The sequence below is a fragment of the Nelumbo nucifera genome, chromosome 8 (genome assembly GCF_055504915.1).
Source record: "Nelumbo nucifera cultivar China Antique chromosome 8, China Antique-T2T, whole genome shotgun sequence".
NCBI classification, from domain to species: domain Eukaryota; kingdom Viridiplantae; phylum Streptophyta; class Magnoliopsida; order Proteales; family Nelumbonaceae; genus Nelumbo; species Nelumbo nucifera.
The window spans coordinates 22,229,149-22,249,653 of record NC_142656.1 but is presented as its reverse complement, the minus strand read 5'-3'; the positions used below and the strand labels follow the sequence as shown (position 1 = coordinate 22,249,653).

General features: G+C 40.9%; 1 protein-coding gene across 2 annotated transcripts in view; it reads left to right on the top strand.

Moving 5' to 3' along the window:
• The window catches only part of ABCC13 (multidrug resistance-associated protein 11), a 140,566-nt gene that overhangs the window by 41,729 nt on the left and 78,332 nt on the right, over positions 1-20,505 (top strand). For both annotated transcript variants that reach the window (XM_088893521.1, XM_088893520.1), the window contains exon 10: positions 20,104-20,164. In XM_088893521.1, the coding sequence (XP_088749647.1) occupies positions 20,104-20,164 (61 nt within the window). The remainder of the gene's footprint in view (positions 1-20,103; positions 20,165-20,505) is intronic.

Sequence of the window (20,505 nt, the reverse complement as noted above, 5' to 3'; positions counted from 1 at the left end):
GGGAGTTGGTGGACCTTTCTGAAGGGGAGGAACCAGTGGGCTGCGAGTGGGTGTTCACAGTGAAGCACAAGGCTGATGGAACTATTTAAAGGTACAAGGCTAGACTGGTAGCAAGAGGCTTTACATAGGTATATGGAGTGGACTATGCAGAGACTTTTGCTCCAGTAGCCAAGATGAACTCTATCAGGATTCTTCTTTCATTGGCAGCAAATCTTGACTGGGTATTTCACCAATTGGACATCAAAAATGCTTTCTTGAATGGTGACTTGGAAGAGGAAGTGTACATGACCCAACCTCCAGGGTTCTGTGCCAAAGGCAGTGAACAAAAGGTGTGCAGGTTAAAAATATCTTTATATGGGTTGAAACAATCACCTCGGGCTTGGTTTAGTAAGTTCCATTTAGCAGTTCAACAGATGGGGTTCAAACAATGCCAGTTAGATCACACTCTATTTGTGAAAAGAGGTGAAGGGAGAATTGCAGCTCTTATTGTGTATGTGGATGACATAGTGATCACAGGAGATTGGGAGGCTGAAATACGAAGACTAAAAAAATTCTTAGCCACTCAATTTGAGGTGAAAGATCTAGGCCCCTTACGTTATTTCCTTGGAATTGAAGTTGCCCGCTCTCACAAGGGCATCTTTATTTCCCAACGGAAATATGTACTAGATCTACTAGAAGATACAGACAAGTTGGGGGTAAAACCAATTGATTCACCTATTGAATCTAATCATCATCTGGGAGACAGTCAGAGAGAGTTTTTGAAAGATGTGAAGAATTTCCAAAGACTCGTGGGGAGACTTTTGTATTTGTCTATGACCAGGCCTGATATTGCCTATGCAGTGGGTGACCTTAGTCAATTCATACACAACCCTAGGACAACTCACTTTGAAGCTGCAGAGAGGATCTTGAGATACCTCAAGAAGTTTCCTGGAGCTGGTTTGTTGTTCCAGAAACATGGTCACTTAAAGGTGGAAGTATATACTGATGCAGATTGGGCAGGAGTAGTCAATGACCGAAAGTCTACCAGTGGGTATTGTGCCTTTGTAGGAGGAAACCTGGTCACATGGAGAAGTAAAAAACAAAGTGTGGTGGCTAGATCTAGTGCTGAAGCAGAGTATAGAGAGATGGCTCTTGGGGTTGCTGAAATCATGTGGATAAGAAATCTGTTAGGTGAACTGGGTTTTGCAGTGAGCAATCCTATGTCACTCTACTGTGACAATAAAGCTGCCATCAATATTGCTGCTAATCCAGTTCTGCATGATAGGACGAAACACATTGAAGTGGACAAGCATTTTATTAGAGAGAAACTTGAAAATGGAAAAGTGTGTACTCCATATGTCAGCTCAGAAGAACAACTTGTAGATATCTTCACCAAAGGTCTTCATCATATGTGGCACAAAGATTTGTGTGACAAGTTGGGCATGATTGACATCTATACTCCACAGGGGCACAAGGGTCTTTTCCCTTCTTATTTCTGCTGCCCTATATATATTATAATAAAAGCTAGCGCCGCCAGCACTGTTACATTGCAAATCCCTTCTCTTCTCTTCTCCCTTCTCTCTTCTTCTTCTCTTCTCTTCTCTTCCTCTTATTTCTGGCCGGCCATACTGTCAAGAAGTTGCATAGCGGGTATAAATTTGGAGGCAGGGGAGGTCGAGGCTATTGTGGAGTGTCTTGAGTGTTCCACCTCTGCTTGGCCTATGTCATATTTAGGGCTTCCTTTAGGGGCAAATCTTAGGGAGAGTAGATTTTGGACCCCAGTATAGAAAAGTTTGAGAAGAGATTAGCCTCATGGAAGAGGAATTATGTCTCTTTAGGAGGGTGATTTATCCTAATAAGAGCTACCTTGGGTAACTTACCTACCTATTTTTTGTTTGTTTTTAGGATACTAGTTAGGGAAGCTAGGGAACTGGAGAAGTTGATGAGAGATTTCTTATGGGAGCCGGGACAAGAAAAAAAGGATCACTTGGTTAATTGGGAAATTGTGTGCAGAAGTAAAGAAGAGGGGGGTTTGGGACTTGGGGGGGTAACTAGAAAAAATCAAGCTCTGTTAGGGAAATATTTGTGGCGATGGCCATTGGAAAGAGAGAGATTGTGGCATGAGGTGGTGGGAAGCATTCATGGGAGGTCAGAGAATGGATGGGATGTTGGTGTATTAAGGCAAGCTAACCTAGCAGCACCTTGGAAGGCCATTCACAACACCCTTCCTCAATTCCTCAATTTTATCAGGTATGAAGTTTGTTCTGGCAACACTATTCATTTTTGGGAGGATATTTGGGTAGGAGACACACCTTTAAAGGATCTGTTCCCTTCGCTATTTTCTGTTTCATTGTACAAAAAAGAGGTGGTCTCAAAATTTGTCTCACCTTTGGGAACACCCTTAGATCCTACTTGGGATTTTGGGTTTCGTAGAGGACTTAGAGATGATGAAATTGAATCTCTTTCTGTTTTGCTTGGTTGTCTTAATCAGGTTTGTTTGGACCCCTCCAAGCCAGATAAGAGGGTATGGACTCCTAGACCCAATGGAACCTTCACTTGTGATTCTTTCTTCAAGTCCATCTCTCAACTTTCTACTCACCAACCCTTTCTGTCAAAAGAAATTTGGTGCAGGCCAGTTCCCCAAAAAATTATGGCGTTTTATTGGGAAGTATTCCATGGGAAAGTAAACACTCTAGATAACCTACAAAAGAGAAGACCTTTCCTCTGTATTTCTCCTAATTGGTGTATCCTCTGAAGAGTTCACGGTGAGGATTGTTACCACCTATTAATATGTTGTCCATTTTCTGCAGACCTTTGGGCTTGGCTACTTTCGTTGTTTGGGAGTAGTTGGAGTCTACCAGCAAAAGTTCACATGCTCTTCAACCATTATTCCTTTTACTGGCCTACAACAATAGGGAGAATTATGTGGAGATGTGCTCGTGCTGCTTTGATTTGGACTCTTTGGGAAGAAAGGAATATTAGAATTTTTCAAGAAAAAGAAAGGAGCAGTCAGGAATTGAAAGACTGTTTGTTAAATAGGGCAATACCTTGGCTGAAGACCTTGGAAATCTTTCATCAATTCTCCTTTAATGACCTTTGGAGAAATTGGTCAGCAGTAGTGAGGTGTTTATCTCTAAAGGATAAATCAATTACAAGCTGGTCTCCTCCATCCGAAGGCTCATTGAAGTTGAACTTTGATGGAAGTAACATGGGTTATCCAGGATTATCCGGAATGGGGGGTGCTTTGAGAAATGAGAAGGGAGAGATTTTGTTGCTCTACTCAGGTCCCTTGGGAATTGGGGACTCCATCAGGGCAGAACTTTTAGCTGTTGTACAAGGGGTGCAATTTGCAAACCAGCTGGGGGTACAACACCTAACAATCGAGGGGGATTCCAAAGTGGTGGTGGGTTGGTTGAAAAATCCTGAAGAGGCTATGTGGCGTTACAAGAATGAAATGAAGAAATTTAGTTGGTTGACAAGGAATATGTTGGTCATTGTACAGTGGGTGGGGAGATCAGCAAATACTTTGTCAGATGTGGTAGCTAAGCAAGGGGTAAATAGGGATGAATTGTTTTGGGCTCAGTAGTGATTCTTGCTTTTCTTTCCTAGTTTACTTGTAAGATTCAAGGAGGGGCTGCAGCTCGCACCTCTCCCTGGGATGTTGTATGAACTCACTCTAAATCTGCTTCTGAATTAATAAAATCTTCACCACTCATGATTTCAGATTCAAAAACAACTCTTAAATGGGGTACACAGCCCTAAAGTGTTGTTACAAGTGCTGTTACAGCACTAACAGGTCATCCCTTGACTTACAAGTTCAACACAAGTGTTGCCACAGTGCATACATGTCATCTCTTGACATACGCATCAACAGGACTACTGTTGCAGCAAGTACTGGTCACTTTCTGACCTTCAGTTCACCATAAAAGCTGCTGTTGCAGCACACAAGAGGTACTGGTCACTTTCTGACCCACAGTTCATCATAAAAGCTGCTGTTGCAGCACACAAAAAAGGTCCTCACGACCTACAGTTTCTCAGGGATCAGTCGACCCCACAAAAAAGGAAAGAAAGAGGTGCTGATCACCTCACATCCAATCGGCAGACCTAGTACAGGTTCTGCCCTGGCACACGACCAGAAAAAAAGGTAAGAGAGAGAGAAAAAGGTTACTTCAATGTGTGAGATCTTCAATCAGCCGAACTGCAGATGAGGGCGGCAGATCTGGACATCTGGTGCGAAGAAGAAAAAGGACTGTTCACTCGACTTCTCCTTTCAGATCTGGTAGTCCTGCTCTGGTACCATGTTTTGCAGGAGAGAAGAATGAAAGAAGAGAGAAAAGAGAGAGAAGAAGAGAGAAGAGAGAACTGAGAACTCAAAGATACTGCTGGCGGCACAGCCTTTTAATATATATACTAGGGCGACAACTAAAATAAAAAAGGAGAAAAAGTACAATAGTACCCTGCAGTACTATACATAGGAAAAAATAACAGCTGTTAACATTATCTCTACAGTTGCCTTGCCCTTATTTTGTCCAGATCTTTCAGGTTCACCATTCTCAATTCTGAGCCTTAATCAGTCTCTCAAGTCTCATCTCTTCTTCTGGTCGGAAATAATCAGATTGCTAAGGCTTCTCCACACCATGCTTGCCATTTATTAGATAATGGTTCATTTTTCTCGTTCATTCCTCCTCTATCCTCTACATCCAACTCCTTGGAAAAGCTGTTCATCCTGTATTTCTGTCCTATATTTGTATCCCAATTCCTTATTGCTCCTAATTTTCCTGGTCAAATAAAATATTTTCTACTACTAGATTAGCTTCATTTAGGAGTCTTTCATCTTCATAGTTTACTTATCCTTCTATTGCTTTCAATCAGGCCCCTCCACTATCCGTTCTTTCATTCTTCTATCTGCTTGCTGTCTGTCAATTTCCATAGTTTCTAGTTCCACCTTTTCCTTCTGAAAAACATGAGATTGGACTTGTAAAATGATAGAAGAACAGAAAGAAAGAAAGAAAGAAGAAATGAGAAAAGACGAGAGAACTTTTGGAGAAAGAATCTTGGAGTGGCTGATGGTGTCCACTCCTTTATTTTACTAGTGTGACATAATTTTAAGTAAAGGTAAAAAGACTACTGTTAGAGTCGGCTGTAGAAGGGTAGTGTAGGCTTTTTACATTAAGTTATATGTTAATTGTACTTATGAGTAGACATTAAGTTAGCTGATGTGGCTCTCACTTAAGTGAGGGTATAAGAGTAATTCTGGTTTGTTTAGAAAAGTATAAATAAAGGCTGGCCGACTAGAGAAGTAGATTTTTCTCTCTAGTTCGACTGGAGCAGTTTCTCTTCTCCTCTTCTTCTTCTTCTTCTTCTTCTTCTTCTTCTTCTTCTTCTTCTTCTTCTTATCTGAAATCGTATGGACACTACATCTGAGTTTTATCATGGTATCAGAGCCACGATAACTAGTTCAGATCAATCCCCTTTTTTTTCTCTCTCTATTCTGCACATACTCTCCTAGGGTTTTGCAAAATTCTCATTGATAGCTAGGAGTTTCTCAGAAAGAAAAAAAGGACTGATCGTTTTCTCCTTCTGGGGGTTTTCATGCCTCCAATCAGTGAAGTTGGTGTGGTTTTGTGTGGTTGGTAGAAAACCCTCTACTTGGCAGTTCAAAGAGGGCTGGTTTCGTGAGGATGGTGACAGTGCAGATCTGGTGAAACAGGTACATGATCTCTGAATCAAATTGTGTGGTGTAGCAGTAAATATATATATATATATATATATATATATATATAAATTGTGATATGTTGCAGGTCCAAATGTCCTATTTGTAAGGTGTATTGTGAGGGTTTATGGTGCTGAAAGTGGAAGACAGCAATGGTGTTATTGCTAAAAGTGGTGAAGAATTGTGAGTGTTGTTGCTGAAACCTATGATAGTAGGAACCCTAGTAGTATTCAGTCGTTAATGCATAGTGTGGTGACTAATTAGTGAAGTAGAGTGACAACCTAGTGGTAGAATTTCTCCTCTTTTCCCGTGTGCAGTCATGGGAGATAGCAGTGAATGCAAGTCAAGTGTGATGGTCCCTTATGATTATTTGAATGTGCAGATGACTTCGATAAAACAGAATGGTGAGAATTATGTGCCTTGGGTTAAATCTGTTGAAGTTTTTCTGAAAGCCAAGAAAAAAGTGAAGCATGTGAGGGAAGATAAACCCCCAATTGATTCTCAGGGATATGATGAATGGGAGCAAGAGGATGCACAAATTATGACATGGCTATGGAACAGTGTGGAATCCAAAATCAGTGTGAACTTCATGTTTTTAGATACAACCAAGGAGGTTTGGGATCATGCAGGGAAGCTTTATTTTGGACAAGACAACGCTACTAGGGTTTACCAATTGTACCAAGAGTATTTCAATTTGCAACAAGGGAATTAGAGTCTTGAGGACTATTATGCAAGTATGAGAAATTTGCGAAATGAGTTGGATGTGTATCACCCTCTTACACCTGGTGTCAAAATTCAGCAACAATAGAGAGAGCAGTTGGATTTGACCAGATTTTTAGTAGGGTTGAAGTCTGAATATGAACTGGTAAGGGCACATATACTAGGTGGGTCTGCTCTTCCCTCTCTTGAGGAAGTGTTTTCTCATCTTCGGAGGATCTCAATTGGATCCACAGAGAACTCCACTATATTAGATAGGTCTACATTTGTAGTTACGAGAGGGGGAGGCCATGGAGGTAGAGGAGGAGCTAGAGAAGGTCAACCTTGCCGTGGTAGTGGTGGTGGACCCATGTATGGTCGTGGTGGTGGTGGAATGTATAGTCGTGGTGGTGGTTGTGTTGGAGGTCAAGACTTAGGGGGAGCCCGTGGTAGAGGACATAGTAATGGTCAGAGGAGGTGTACACATTGTGGTATGAAGGGACATACTATCAACTTCTGCTATGATCAACATGGCCCACCTTCAACCTGGGCAAATCATGTAGTCGTAACTGGTGGTGGTTTGAGACAAGAATCTCAGCATACTGATCAAATACCCTCTACATCTACAGATGCCTCTAGAAAGGAGACGTTGAGTGTTCCATGAGATGAGTATGAGTGGTTCATTCAGGGTACATCTCAGCAGAACACGGCTACCCTTGCACACTCAAGTACGGCTTGTCTAGCATCCAAACCTTCCCATTGGATTATAGATTCTGGAGCTTCCGATCATATGACTGGGACTCCAGGTGTGTTTTCATCCCTTTCTCCGCCCTCCACATCACAATCTGTTACTCTTGCCAATGGCTCTACATCTACAATATGTGGTGTTGGTAATGTTGACACAGACTCATTATCCTTATCCTCAATTTTATATGTTCCCAAGTTTCCCTTTAACTTGATGTTTGTTAGTAAATTGACGAAGTCTCTTAATTGCTCTATCACTTTTTACCCTTCCTCTTATGTGTTTCAGGATCTCAAGATGGGGATGAAGATTGGTGGAGGGCATGAAGCTGGTTGACTGTATTGCCTTGATGGAGGTGGTTCGACAACAGCCCTTCAGACATATCTTTCTCCTCATCAGTGGCACTGTAGACTTGGTCATCCGTCTCTTAAAGCTCTTCAGTTACTTGTTCCATCGTTGAGTCGTCTTTCTACTTTGAATTGTGAGTCGTGTCAGTTTGGGAAACATCGTCATGTTCCCTTTAGTCCTAGAGTTGATAGTCGTATATTAAGTCCTTTTTCTTTAGTCCATTTGGATATCTGGGGTCCAAACAAAATAGTGTCTTATACTGGTTACAAGCACTTTGTAATTTTTGTTGATGATTATTCAAGGATGACATGGCTTTTCCTTATGAAAGAAAGGAATGAATTGTTTTCTATTTTCCAAAAAATTTATGTTGAGATTCGCAATCAATTTGGTGTACACATTAAAATTCTCCATTTTGATAATGGCCGCGAGTATTTCTACACACCATTTCAAGAATATTTGGAACAACATGGCATTATCCATCAAACCTCGTGTACCTACACCACTCAACAAAATGGGGTGGCTGAGAGAAAGAATCGTCACCTTTTGGAAACTGCTCGGTCCCTCTTACATCATATGAATGTTCCCAAACACTTTTGGAGTGATGTTGTACTTACATCCTGCTTCCTTATTAACCGCATGCCCATGTCTATCCTTGAAGGTTAGTCTCCATTCTCTGTTTTGTTTCCCACTTCGTCTCCTTTTCCCCTTACTAGAGTTTTTGGATGTGTGTGTTTTGTTCATAATCTTGGGCCTGGAATGGAAAAGTTAGATGCTTGATCCACTAAATGCATCTTCCTTGGCTATTCCAGGACTCAAAAAGGGTATAAGTGTTATAATCCTAGTTCTCAACATTCATTTGTGTGTCATCTTCTAGTTCCAGTTGAGGACCACATTCCTCTTGTCCAGTTGTGACCAAGTCTTTGCCTCCAATGCAACTACCTGCAGAACGACCGCCCATCTAGCAAGTGTATACACATCGTCAGGTACCAACTCCTCCTCCAGCTTCGTCACCGTCGACAAATCCGGTAGTTGTTACCACCCTAGTCCCACCCCCGTTTTTGACCTTGATCTCCTTATTGCTTTGCGGAAAGGTAAACGTAGTTGCACTCTTCACCCCATTTCCAATTATGTTTCTGTATCTCACCTTTCGGCTTCCCATCACCAATTTGTTTCTATGTTATCATCTGTTTTTGTTCCCAATGATGTCCAGTGTTAGAGTTAGCCGAATAAGGGTAGATTAGTCAACTCACCTTGGTTAAGTTATGAGCTTATGTGGCAGTCTTATTAGAGGTTCTCTGTCCCATACTTAAGTAGGGGCAGTTTAGTCCTCGTACATTTAATTAAAAGCCTAATCACTATTAAGAGGTCAACTGATAGGGTTTAGCTATCAGGTTCGACAGTTCTTCTCTTCTTCTTCTTCTTCTCCTTCTCTTTCTTCTTCTCCTTACTGGTTTGGACTACTGTAGCTACAGTAGAAACATGGTATCAGAGCGTGACAACTTCAGTTCGTGACCTGTTTCAGTTCGTGACAACTTCAGTTCGTGCTTCAGTTCTCTCCTTTTCTTCTCTGGGCTGTCAATGGAGAAAAGTGGTTCGTCCCAAGCCTGAAACATCACAGCTCTTCTTTTTTCTGGTGCACAGAACCTCCTTTCCTAAGAAAACAACTTCAGCAGTGAATGGTTGGCTGAAGCTCTCAAACGAAGGTTGGTTATCTCTCCTCTGTGTGCTGTTGGTATTTCTGGGTTGAAAATCTTCAAGAATTTGAGAGGACTGATCAAAACCTAGAGAACTAGGTTGGTTGTTGCCCTGGTTCTTGGAAAAATTCCAAGAACAGGCTGTGTTTACAGTGACCAAATGGTGTAAGGGCTGCTACTGTAGGTGGCCGAATGGTGCAAGGTGTAATGCAATGGTACTAGTTGAGTTTTTGTTGGTCTTGTGGTGCCCTCTTAAAAGCGTTAAAGCAGGTCTGTATTGTGTGTGATAGCTATGGCTGTGTGGTGGTGCTTGTGATGCACAAACTCTGTTGAGTAGTTGTAAGAGAGCTTGCATGTGGTTAGTAAGTGCTGAATTAATGTCGGTGTTGTTTGTGTTTTTTTTTGTGAAATCAGTAGTGGTGTGGATAAGAACAAAGGCGTGTGTATCTATCATTGTGTTTAGGGACTGCTGTAGGTTCTGGAACATCAAACTCTTGACAGCAGCACTTAGTTGGTGATTGGGAGTTCAGATTAGAGGCAGCATTGAAAGAGTATCATGGCAGCAATGGGAGATGGCTGTAGTGATCAGAAACCTAGTGTGGTGGTTTCCTCTGACTATCTAGGTGTACAGATGACCTCAATTAAACTGAATGGTGAGAACTATGTTCCATGGGCCAAGTCCGTGGAAGTTTTTCTCAAGGAAAAGAGAAAAGTGAAGAATGTGAAAGAAGATAAACCACCGGCTGACTCTCTAGGGTTTGATGATTGGGAACAGGAGGATGCTCAAATCATAACATGGCTATGGAACAGTATGGAACCCAAAATAAGTGCCAACTTCATGCTCTTAGATACAGCTAAGGACATATGGGAACATGCCAAGAAGCTGTATTCTGGGCAAGATAATACTACAAGGGTATATCAGCTCTATCAGGAGTACTTTGGTCTGCAACAAGGAAATAAAACCCTAGAAGAGTACTATGCCAGTATAAAGAACCTCATAAATGAACTCAATGTCTATCATCCTCTCACTCCAGATGTTAAGGTTCAGCAACAACAGAGGGAACAACTAGATGTCACAAGGTTCTTAGTGGAGTTGAAATTAGAGTATGAACTAGTTAGGGCCCAAATATTGGGGGGCTCTACCCTTCCTACACTTGAGGAAGTGTTTGCTCGGCTTCGCAGGATTTCTTTGGGACAGACAGAGAATCCCACACAGTCTGATAGATCAGCTTTTGTGATAGCCAGAGGAGGTGGACGTGGTACGAAAGGGGGAGGACATGCCTCCCGAGGAGGTCGTGGTGGTTCCATATTTGGCCGTGGTGGTGGTCGTGACTCAGGGGGAGGCCGTGGCAAAGAAAAAGGCAGCTCTACAAGGAAGTGTACCCATTGTGGCAGGGAAGGACATTCCGTAAATTTCTGTTATGATCTTCATGGCCGCCCTCCCTCTAAATGGGCCAATCATGCTGTTGCTGGTGGGGTTGATGTCAGTGATAATCAACAGGCAGACCTAACTCCTTCCACATCTACATCTGTTTCCGGAAGGGAGATGGTGAGTGTACCGCGTGATGAGTATGAGCGGTTCCTTCAGTCCACTTCACAGCACACTACTGCTACTCTTGCCCACTCAGGTATAGCTTGCCTGTCATCTAAAACCTCTCATTGGATTATTGACTCTGGAGCCTCTGATCACATGACCGGGACTCCAGGTGTGTTCTTTTCTCTCTCTAAAACTTCCACATCTCAAACCTCTACCCTTGCCAATGGTTCCTCCTCTCCCATCTGTGGTGTTGGCAATGTTGACATGGCTTCTCTTTCTTTATCATTTGTTCTATATGTCCCTAAGTTTCCATTCAATCTTATGTCTGTTAGTAAATTAACCAAGACTCTTAACTGCTCTGTTACTTTTTTCCCTTCCTCTTGTGTTTTTCAGGATCTCAGGACGGGGAAGAAGATTGGTGGGGGGCATGAAGCTGGTGGATTGTATTACCTTGACAGTGGTGGATCGTCAGTTGCACTTCAGATTTCACTCACTCCTCTACAGTGGCATTGTCGACTAGGACATCCTTCTCTCAAGGCACTCAAGATACTAGTTCCGTCTTTGAGTCATTTGTCAGTGTTACAGTGTGAGTCGTGTCAGTTTGGGAAACATCGTCATGTTTCCTTCAGTCTTAGAGTTGAAAGTCGTATGTTGAGTCCTTTTGCTTTGGTTCATTCAGATGTTTGGGGCCCGATCAAAATAGAGTCTTATAATGGTTACAAGTATTTTGTCACTTTTATTGATGATTGTTCAAGAATGACATGGATTTATTTAATGAAAGAAAGGAGTGAATTATTTTCCATTTTTCAAAAATTCCATGTTGAAATACGTACACAATTTGGTGTTCCAATCAAAGTTCTTCGTTCAGATAATGGTTGTGAATATTTTCTAACTTCCTTTCAATAGTATTTAGAACAGCATGGCATCATTCATCAAACTTCTTGTGCATCCACTCCTCAACAAAATGGGGTGGCTGAACGGAAGAACCGTCATCTCCTTGAAACAGCTCGGTCTATTCTTCATCCTATGAGTGTTCCTAAACGGTTTTGGAGTGATGCTGTACTTACTGCGTGTTTCCTCATTAATCGGATGCCCTCCTTTATTCTTCATGGTCGGTCTCCCTTCTCTACCTTGTTCCCCACCTTGTCTCCCTTTCCATTAACACCTCGTATCTTTGGCTGTGTGTGCTTTGTTCACAATCTGAGTCCTGGAATAGACAAGTTGGATGCATGCTCCATTAAGTGTGTCTTTCTTGGGTACTCTCGGACTCAAAAAGGGTACAAGTGTTACAATCCCATTACTCGGAAGTGCTATGTCTGTCCTGATGTCACCTTTTTTGAGTCTGTTCCCTTCTTCTCAGGAACTGAAGCATCTTCGTCTCCACCTTTACTTCCTCTTCCTCTTCCGGTCAGTGATCCCGTTCCGGGTGTTCTTGTTGGAGTTGACTCGTCACCTCATCCAGTGCAGATCCCTACTGAACGACCACCAATTCGGAAAGTGTATACACGTCGAACGACACCGGCCCCTCCTCCAGCTTCTACCTTGTCTGCGGATCCTGTCGTTGCTCCTATTGCTGAACCTTCAGGACTTGACCTACCCTTTGCCTTACAGAAAGATAAACGTAGTTCTACTCTCCATCCCATTTCCAACTTTGTTTCAGTATCTCGCCTTTCCGCCTCACATCGCCAGTTTGTTTCACTATTGTCATCTATTTCCATACCTAACAATGTCCAAGAGGCTCTTAGTTCACCTGGGTGGAGGCAGGCAATGGAGGAGGAACTCTCTGCTCTTTAGCATACTCACACGTGGGAGCTCACTACTCTTCCTCCTGGTAAGCATGTTGTGGGTTGTAAATGGGTGTATACTGTTAAATACTTGCCAGATGGTAGTGTGGAGCGTCTAAAAGCCAGACTTGTTGCTAAAGGGTATTCACAGTTGTATGGAGTGGACTATATGGAGACCTTCTCTCCAGTGGCTAAGATTAGCTCTGTCCGTGTGTTAATTTCCCTGGCAGTTATGTATGATTGGCCCTTATTTCAACTTGACATAAAAAATGCCTTCCTTCATGGTGACCTTATAAAGGAGGTATATATGGAGCAACCACCTGGGTTTGTTGCTCAGGGGGAGGCTGGTAAGGTGTGCAGACTGAAAAAGGCAATTTATGGGTTGAAACAATCGCCTCGTGCTTGGTTCGGGAAGTTTAGTGAAGTGGTGAAGAATTTTGGAATGAAACAATGCCAGGTTGATCACTCAGTGTTCAGCTATGACTCAGAAGCTGGAAAGATTTTATTAGTGGTCTATGTGGATGATATTGTCATAACTGGCAGTGACAAATTGGGGATCGACAAACTCAAGGTCTTTCTGCAAAATCATTTTCAATCAAAAGACCTTGGCACATTGAAGTATTTCTTGGGTATAGAAGTTGCTAGATCAAGACAAGGTGTAAACCTGTGCCAAAGAAAATATGTTTTCGATCTATTGGACGAAACAGGACTGTTAGGTGCAAAACTGGCTGAGACTCCTATGGAACCAAATGTTAAGTTGAGCAATGATACAGGGGAAATATTTGATGATCCTGGAAGGAATAGACGATTAGTGGGGAAGCTGAACTATTTGACTATCACGAGACCAGACATCTCCTTTTTAGTCAGTGTGGTGAGCCAATTTATGTAGAACCCTCGTATATCTCACTGGGATGCAGTTCTTAGAATTGTAAGATATTTGAAGGGAGCTCCGGGCCGTGGGCTATTGTATAAACCAGGAGGAAAACTTGAAGTAGTTGGGTACACGGATGCAGATTGGGCGGGCTCTGTGTCTGATAGAAGATCTACTACAGGTTACTGCACATTTCTTGGAGGAAATCTTGTGACGTGGAAGAGTAAAAAGCAGACGGTTGTGGCTAGAAGCAGTGCTGAAGCCGAGTACAGAGCCATGGCACACACTACATGTGAATTAGTGTGGTTGAGGAATCTCCTACAAGAAATCGGGTTCCACATGGATAAACCTATGATGTTGTACTGTGACAATCAAGCTGCGCTCCATATCTCATCCAACCCTGTTTTTCATGAGAGAACAAAGCACATAGAGATTGATTGCCACTTTGCGAGGGAGAAGGTTCTTACTGGAGAGATAAGCACTGAACATGTAAGCTCAGGTGATCAGTGGGCAGATTTGTTTACAAAAGCCTTAAGCTCAGGGAGAGTGAACTATATATGTAACAAGCTGGGATTATATGACATATATTCTCCAGCTTGAGGGGGAGTGTTAGAGTTAGCCGAATAAGGGTAGATTAGTCAACTCACCTTGGTTAAGTTATGAGCTTATGTGGCAGTCTTATTAGAGGTTCTCTGTCCCATACTTAAGTAGGGGCAGTTTAGTCCTTGTACATTTAATTAGAAGCCTAATCACTATTAAGATATCGACTGATAGGGTTTAGCTATCAGGTTCGACAGTTCTTTCATCTTCTTCTTCTTCTCTTCTTCTTCTTCTTCTCCTTCTCCTTCTCTTTCTTCTTCTCCTTACTGGTTCGGACTACTGTAGCTACAGTAGAAACATCCAGGAATCTCACTTCTCTAGGATGGTGCCAAGCAATGGAAGAACTCTCGGCCCTGACTCGTACTTACATGTGGAACCTCACCACTCTTCTGCCTGGTAAGCATGTTGTGGGCTGTAAGTAGGGGTGTCCATGGTTCGGTTAACCGAACCATGGCCCTTTTTTGTAAATCGAACCGGTGGTACTGGTTTTTCCATTTTTCCAAACCGAAACCGAACCGGTACCACCGGTTAACTGGTCCACCGGTTTTGGTTTTCGATCGGTTCGGTTCTTTGGTTTTTCGGCTTTTTATATTTATAATATATATTATATTAATATATGTATAATATTATATTATAAATAATAAATGATATATATTTATTATATATATAAATATATACTTATATTATATTTATAAATAGATTATTTATAAATATATTATATATTTTTAAAATATATATAATAAATATATATATATATATACATATATAATACATAGAAAATATGTGACATATTAAAAATATGTATAAAATATACATATAAATATATATAATGGTCGGTTTGGTTAACCATCGGTTTTTTTTTAGGTTAACCAAAAACCGAACCGATCCTTGGGTTTTTCAAAAATTCCAAACCGAAACCAAACCGATCGGTTCGGTTAACCGCATTTTGCGGTTTGGTTTTCTTGGTTCGGTTCGGTTTTTTGGTTTTTCATAGACACCCCTAGCTATAAGTGAGTGTACACTATTAAATATTTGCCTGATGGAGTGTTGAACAGTTGAAAGGTCGGTTAGTTGCCAAAGGTTATTCACAGCTTTATGGTATCGATTACACAGACATCTTCTCCCTAGTTGCCAAAATTGGTTTTGTTCGTGTTCTGATCTCTCTTGCTGCTATGTTTGATTGGCCCTTGTTTCAGCTTGACATCAAGAATGCCTTTTTACATGGTGATCTCCTTGAGGAAGTGTACAAGGAGCAACCACCAGGGTTTGTTGCTCAGGGGGAGGGTGATAAGGTATGTAGACTTAAGAAGGCTATTTATGGGCTTAAAAAATCCCCCCGTGCATGGTTTGGTAGATTCAGTGAAGTGGTGAAGAAGTTTGGAATGAAACAATGTCAGGTTGACCATTCTGTATTCAGATATGAGTCTAGTGCTGGGAAGATCCTATTGGTGGTATATGTAGTTGATATTGTTATCACAGGCAGTGACAGACCAGGGATTGACAAGTTGAAGACTTACTTGCATGATCACTTCCAAACAAAGGATCTTGGCAAATTAGGATACTTCGTAGCGAGGTCCAAGAATGGTATTAATCTGTGCTAGAGGAAATATGTCCTTGATCTGCTAGAGGAAACAGGGTTGTTAGGTGCTAGACCAACTGAAACACTCATGGAACCGAATGTTAAGTTGAGTAGTGATGCAATAGGTGAGGAGTTTGAGGATCTGGGAAGGTACAAAAGGTTGGTAGGTAAGATGAATTACCTAACCATCACTCAACCCGATATCTCATTTGCAGTCAGTGTAGTGAGTCAGTTTATGCAAAATCCTTGAATTCCACATTGGGAGGCGGTTCAAAGGATTGTGCGGTATTTGAAGGGAGCTCCAGGTCATGGTTTGTTATATAAGAGTGGAGGAAGTCTTGAGATAGAGGGATACACGGATGCTGATTGGGTCGGTTCCATATCTGACGGAAGGTCCACTACAGGGTATTGCACTTTTCTTGGTGGGAACTTAGTGACGTGGAAAAGTAAGAAGTAGACAGTGGTAGCAAGAAGCAGTGCAAAGGCTGAATATAGAGCCATGGCACACACAACATGTGAACTAGTGTGGTTGAAGCATCTCCTAGAGGAAATGGGGTACTCGATTGACACTCCTATGAAGCTATATTGTGATAATTAAGCTGCAGTTCATATCTCCTCTAATCCAGTGTTTCATGAAAGAACGAAGCATATAGAAGTTGATTGCCACTTTGTATGTGAGAAGGTGCTTAATAGAGTGATAAGTACAACATATGTGAAAACAGGAAATCAATGGGCAGATCTGTTTACCAAAGGGTTGAATCGGGGAAATGTGGACTACATATGTAACAAGCTGGAATTATATGACATATACTCATCGGATTGAGGGGGAGTGTTAGAGTTGGCTGTAGAAGGGTAGTATAGGCTTTTTACATTAAGTTATATGTTAATTGTACTTATGAGTAGATATTAAGTTAGCTGATGTGTCTCTCACTTAAGTGAGGGTATAAGAGTAATTCTGGTTTGTTTAGAAAAGTATAAATAAAGGCTGGCCGACTAGAGGAGTAGATTTTTCTCTCTAGTTCGATTGGAACAGTTTCTCCTCTCCTTTTCTTCTTCTTCTTCTTCTTCTTCTTCTTCTTCTTCTTCTTCTTCTTCTTCTTATTATTATTATTATTATCTGAAATCGTATGGACACTACATCTGAATTATCAAATACCCCTTCACCTAAAATACTAAATATTATAACACTCCTCCTCAAGTTGGGTCATAGATGCCAAAATAATTCTCAACTTCTTACATAGTTTAGTATGGCGCATAAAGTTCACACCCTTTGTAAATCCATTAGCCAATTGATCTTTAGGGTTAACATATGGAGTACACACTTCTCCCTTTTCAATATTCTCCCTTATGAAGTGTTTGTTAACCTCTATGTGCTTGGTTTGATCATGCAGCACAGGATTGGCAGCTATGTTAATGGCTGCTTTGTTATCATAGTAGATAGACATAAGACCATCCACACCCAACCCCAACTCTCCCATGAGGTTTTTGGTCCACAACACCATAGAAACTCCATGGACCATAGCACAATACTTAGCTTCATCACTAGATCTGGCCACAATAGACTGTTTTTTACTTCTCCATGTCACCAAGTTGCCCCCAAGAAAAGTATAATAATCAGTAATAGACTACGTTCATCTGTTGATCTAGCCCAGTCATATGGTTTGATGCCTTGGTATCAATAATTCAAGGGGATTCAGAAGAAATTAACATGGAAAACAACCTGGTTACCTGATGTAGACATATATGAGGTGGATGGAGTGAGAGTAGCCTCCTCCACCCACTGGAGTAATACTGTACCATATTGCTCAAGGTGATCCCTCATAGAAGACAAATCCCTCAGAGCAAATAGGAGATCCTCTTTGGATACAAAATTAGTTGGGTGTTCATGGAAGGAGGCTGTAGAAGTTGAAACTGGCTCAGGCTCTTGAGTAATTACATTGGCTGAATTATACTTATTGTATTCTTGTTTTTTTTGTGGAATTTCTTTGGTTTTCCAAATAAATCCCTAACATGTCTCCTTAGTATGTCTGCTCCTCTGGTAATGAGTACACCACAGTTTATCTTTATCTACTCCTTCAGTTTTCTTAACTCCTCCACTGTTACTCTTTGTTGCTAGTGCAATCTACTCCCCCTGCACAGGATTCATAGCTGGCAGTTTCCTACTTTCTTCTGACTGTATAAGTGAATACATCTCATGTATAGTGGACAGTTCCTTACACCCCAAAATTTGGACCCAAAAAGGCTTATGCGAAGGTTGAAGTCCAAGAAAGAAAGCAAATATTCTCTGCTGAGAAGAGCCCTGTAGGCCTTGGCATCCCTTTTACGTTCTCAATCAATCAACTGGTAATGATCTAGTTCCTTCCACACAGAGGTCAGGTTAGAAAAATCAGTAGAAAGACTCCGTTACCCTTGCTTATAAGCAATACTCTGCTAGAAACTGGAAAACTCAAGTATGAGGCCTTTGCTCAGCATAGGTGGCCTTGGCTTGATCCCAAATCTCCGTAGTCATGTCTTCCCACGTGAAATTCTCCTGGACATAATCATATTTCTCCTTAATGAAGGTTAAATGTTTGGGAAAAGCCAGGACATAATCATATAATTCTCTTGGATCCACTTGGCATGTTCTGGACCTTCTCCTTGGGTTCTGCAATGTCTCCATCCAAATAGCTTAACTTCCCCTCCCCCAAATGAACAATTTTACATCCTTGGACCACTCCAAATAATTTAGTCCATCAAGGGGAGTGATAGAGATTGGAAAACTCACATTCTCAACATTAGGACTGAATACAGAATTAGTGGAGGAGATACCTGAAGTTGCTGAATCTTCTGCAGCCATGAGAAAAACCAACAACACACCATCTACAGCTTCCACAAGCACAAAACGAGGCTTACTGATCAACTCACTGCTAAAAAAATAGCTCCCAACCAGACTAAAGAACCAGCAGCAGTTAGCAATGTTAAACTCAGAGAAAACACTCTGTCCAGCAGTATTATTGGGCCATTAAGGTCAACAGATGGCCCACCAATCATCAAAAAATAATAAGAGACCCCTTTCTCCACTTGACAGAAAAGGAAGAAATTGCTACAGATCTGAAAAGGAACACTCTTCAACAGAAAAAGACTGCAATACCCCTGCACCCAATACACTACGTATTACAACACCTTCAAATATCCATCCTGTTCATCTTCAAAGTGGCTTTGCTAAAATCTGCAGTGTCTAGTGATCAATAGCAATGCGGACCTAAAAACTAACAGTAGGGAAGGTATACAAGGTGAGACTTTGGGAGACTTAAAATAAATAGAAATAAAATCTGTCTATCAAAAGAACAAAGAGGGTATGAAGTTTTGCAAATGTTGTAGATTCTAAATTGAAAGCACTCTCAGTTTTCTAAACCACATAACAGAATTCTCTTGCGAGGTTACTGGGGAGTTTCCTTTACATGGAAAGAATAAATATAATACACATATTTTGGATATTCTAGACAACCATTTGAGGTTTCATTCAGTTTACCAACTTATTTCACTGTCTTTGTTGTAATTGAACCATATATTAATTTTTTTTGATAAATGAGTAATGATTTTGTTAATAAGAGAAGGAAGTGTACATTCACCCTAAGAGGAGGCACGAGATGTTACCTTCCCTTAGAGATTAGAGCATAACCATACTCTTAACAGAATACAATCATAAGGTACCCAAAACAATTCAACCCTTGAGACCCCTTGTTTAGCCAAAGAATCAGTCATAGCATTTGCTGTTCTGCTAACCCACTGAAAGCTGACTGGCATGTTCCTTGTAAGCCAATTAACTTTCTTGATAAGATCCCTTTAGCCCCAGAAGATCCTTGTTTCTGGATTCGACAGCCAACCCACTACCACCTTAAATTTTCCACTCCTAGTTGGTTGGCAACCTGTATTCCTTGTACCGCAGCCAGTATCTCAGCCCTTGTAGAGTCACCAACTCCCACTGGTCCTGAAAATAAGAATAGAATGTTGCTATCATTATCTCTTAAGATCCCTCCTATACCCAAAGGTCCTGAATTACCTTGACTGGTCCCATCAAAGTTCAGCTTTACTACACTCTCTGTAGGGGGTCTCCAATGTACTTGTAGTCTATTCTTTTTGGGGGATGTGGAGGCTACCTCTGCATTAATTTTCCTTGTATTGTTTTTTATGCTGTTTATGTTTTTTATCAACTATGTTTTCACCAACTCATAGTTTGAATTGGTAAAACACTGAGGATATTTTCTCCAATTTTGATCCTTCAGTATTAACTAGACAATTGTTTCCTTAAATCCTTGAGAGCTATAACAAGTCTGGCAATGTTAAACTCAGTATATTAAAATATTGAATGAGATAAAGAATCAAAGATACAAAAGAAGAATGGTGCAATTAGATCTTTTCTGTCATAGACATCTTTTTTCATGCATAAATCATTCTCTTGAGTCAATTTTGTTATTTCTATTTTTAAAGTCAATTTCTGTATGATTATTAATTCTGAATTTCTGATGTTAACCGAGACTTACAGAGCTTGCTGCTATTGTTGCTTCTGTTTTCTTTCAGGTTCTGGGCACCTAGATGGCTATTTATTTGCAATTTCTTTGGGCCTTACATCCGTAATTAAGTAATTCTTGTTCTTCCCTAGGATCATATTTAATAAATTATATTTTCTTTTTCAGTTTTATCTGTGATGGCTGTTTTCCAGGATCATCTTGAACTGTATCTTGTTGTTTTTATAGGTTATTTCAGTACCATTTTTCCATGTAACTTTAAATTTCTTTTTTCTATTTCTGTTATTGAAGGATCATATTTGATATATTATCTTTTCGTTTTTCAGTTTTCTCTATGATACTTTTTTCCAGGCTCATCTTGAACTATTTTCTCTACTGTTCATAGTCTATTTCATTATTGTTTTTCTATTCTTATTTCTCTTTTCCATGTATCTTTAAGTTCCTTTTTTTCTAT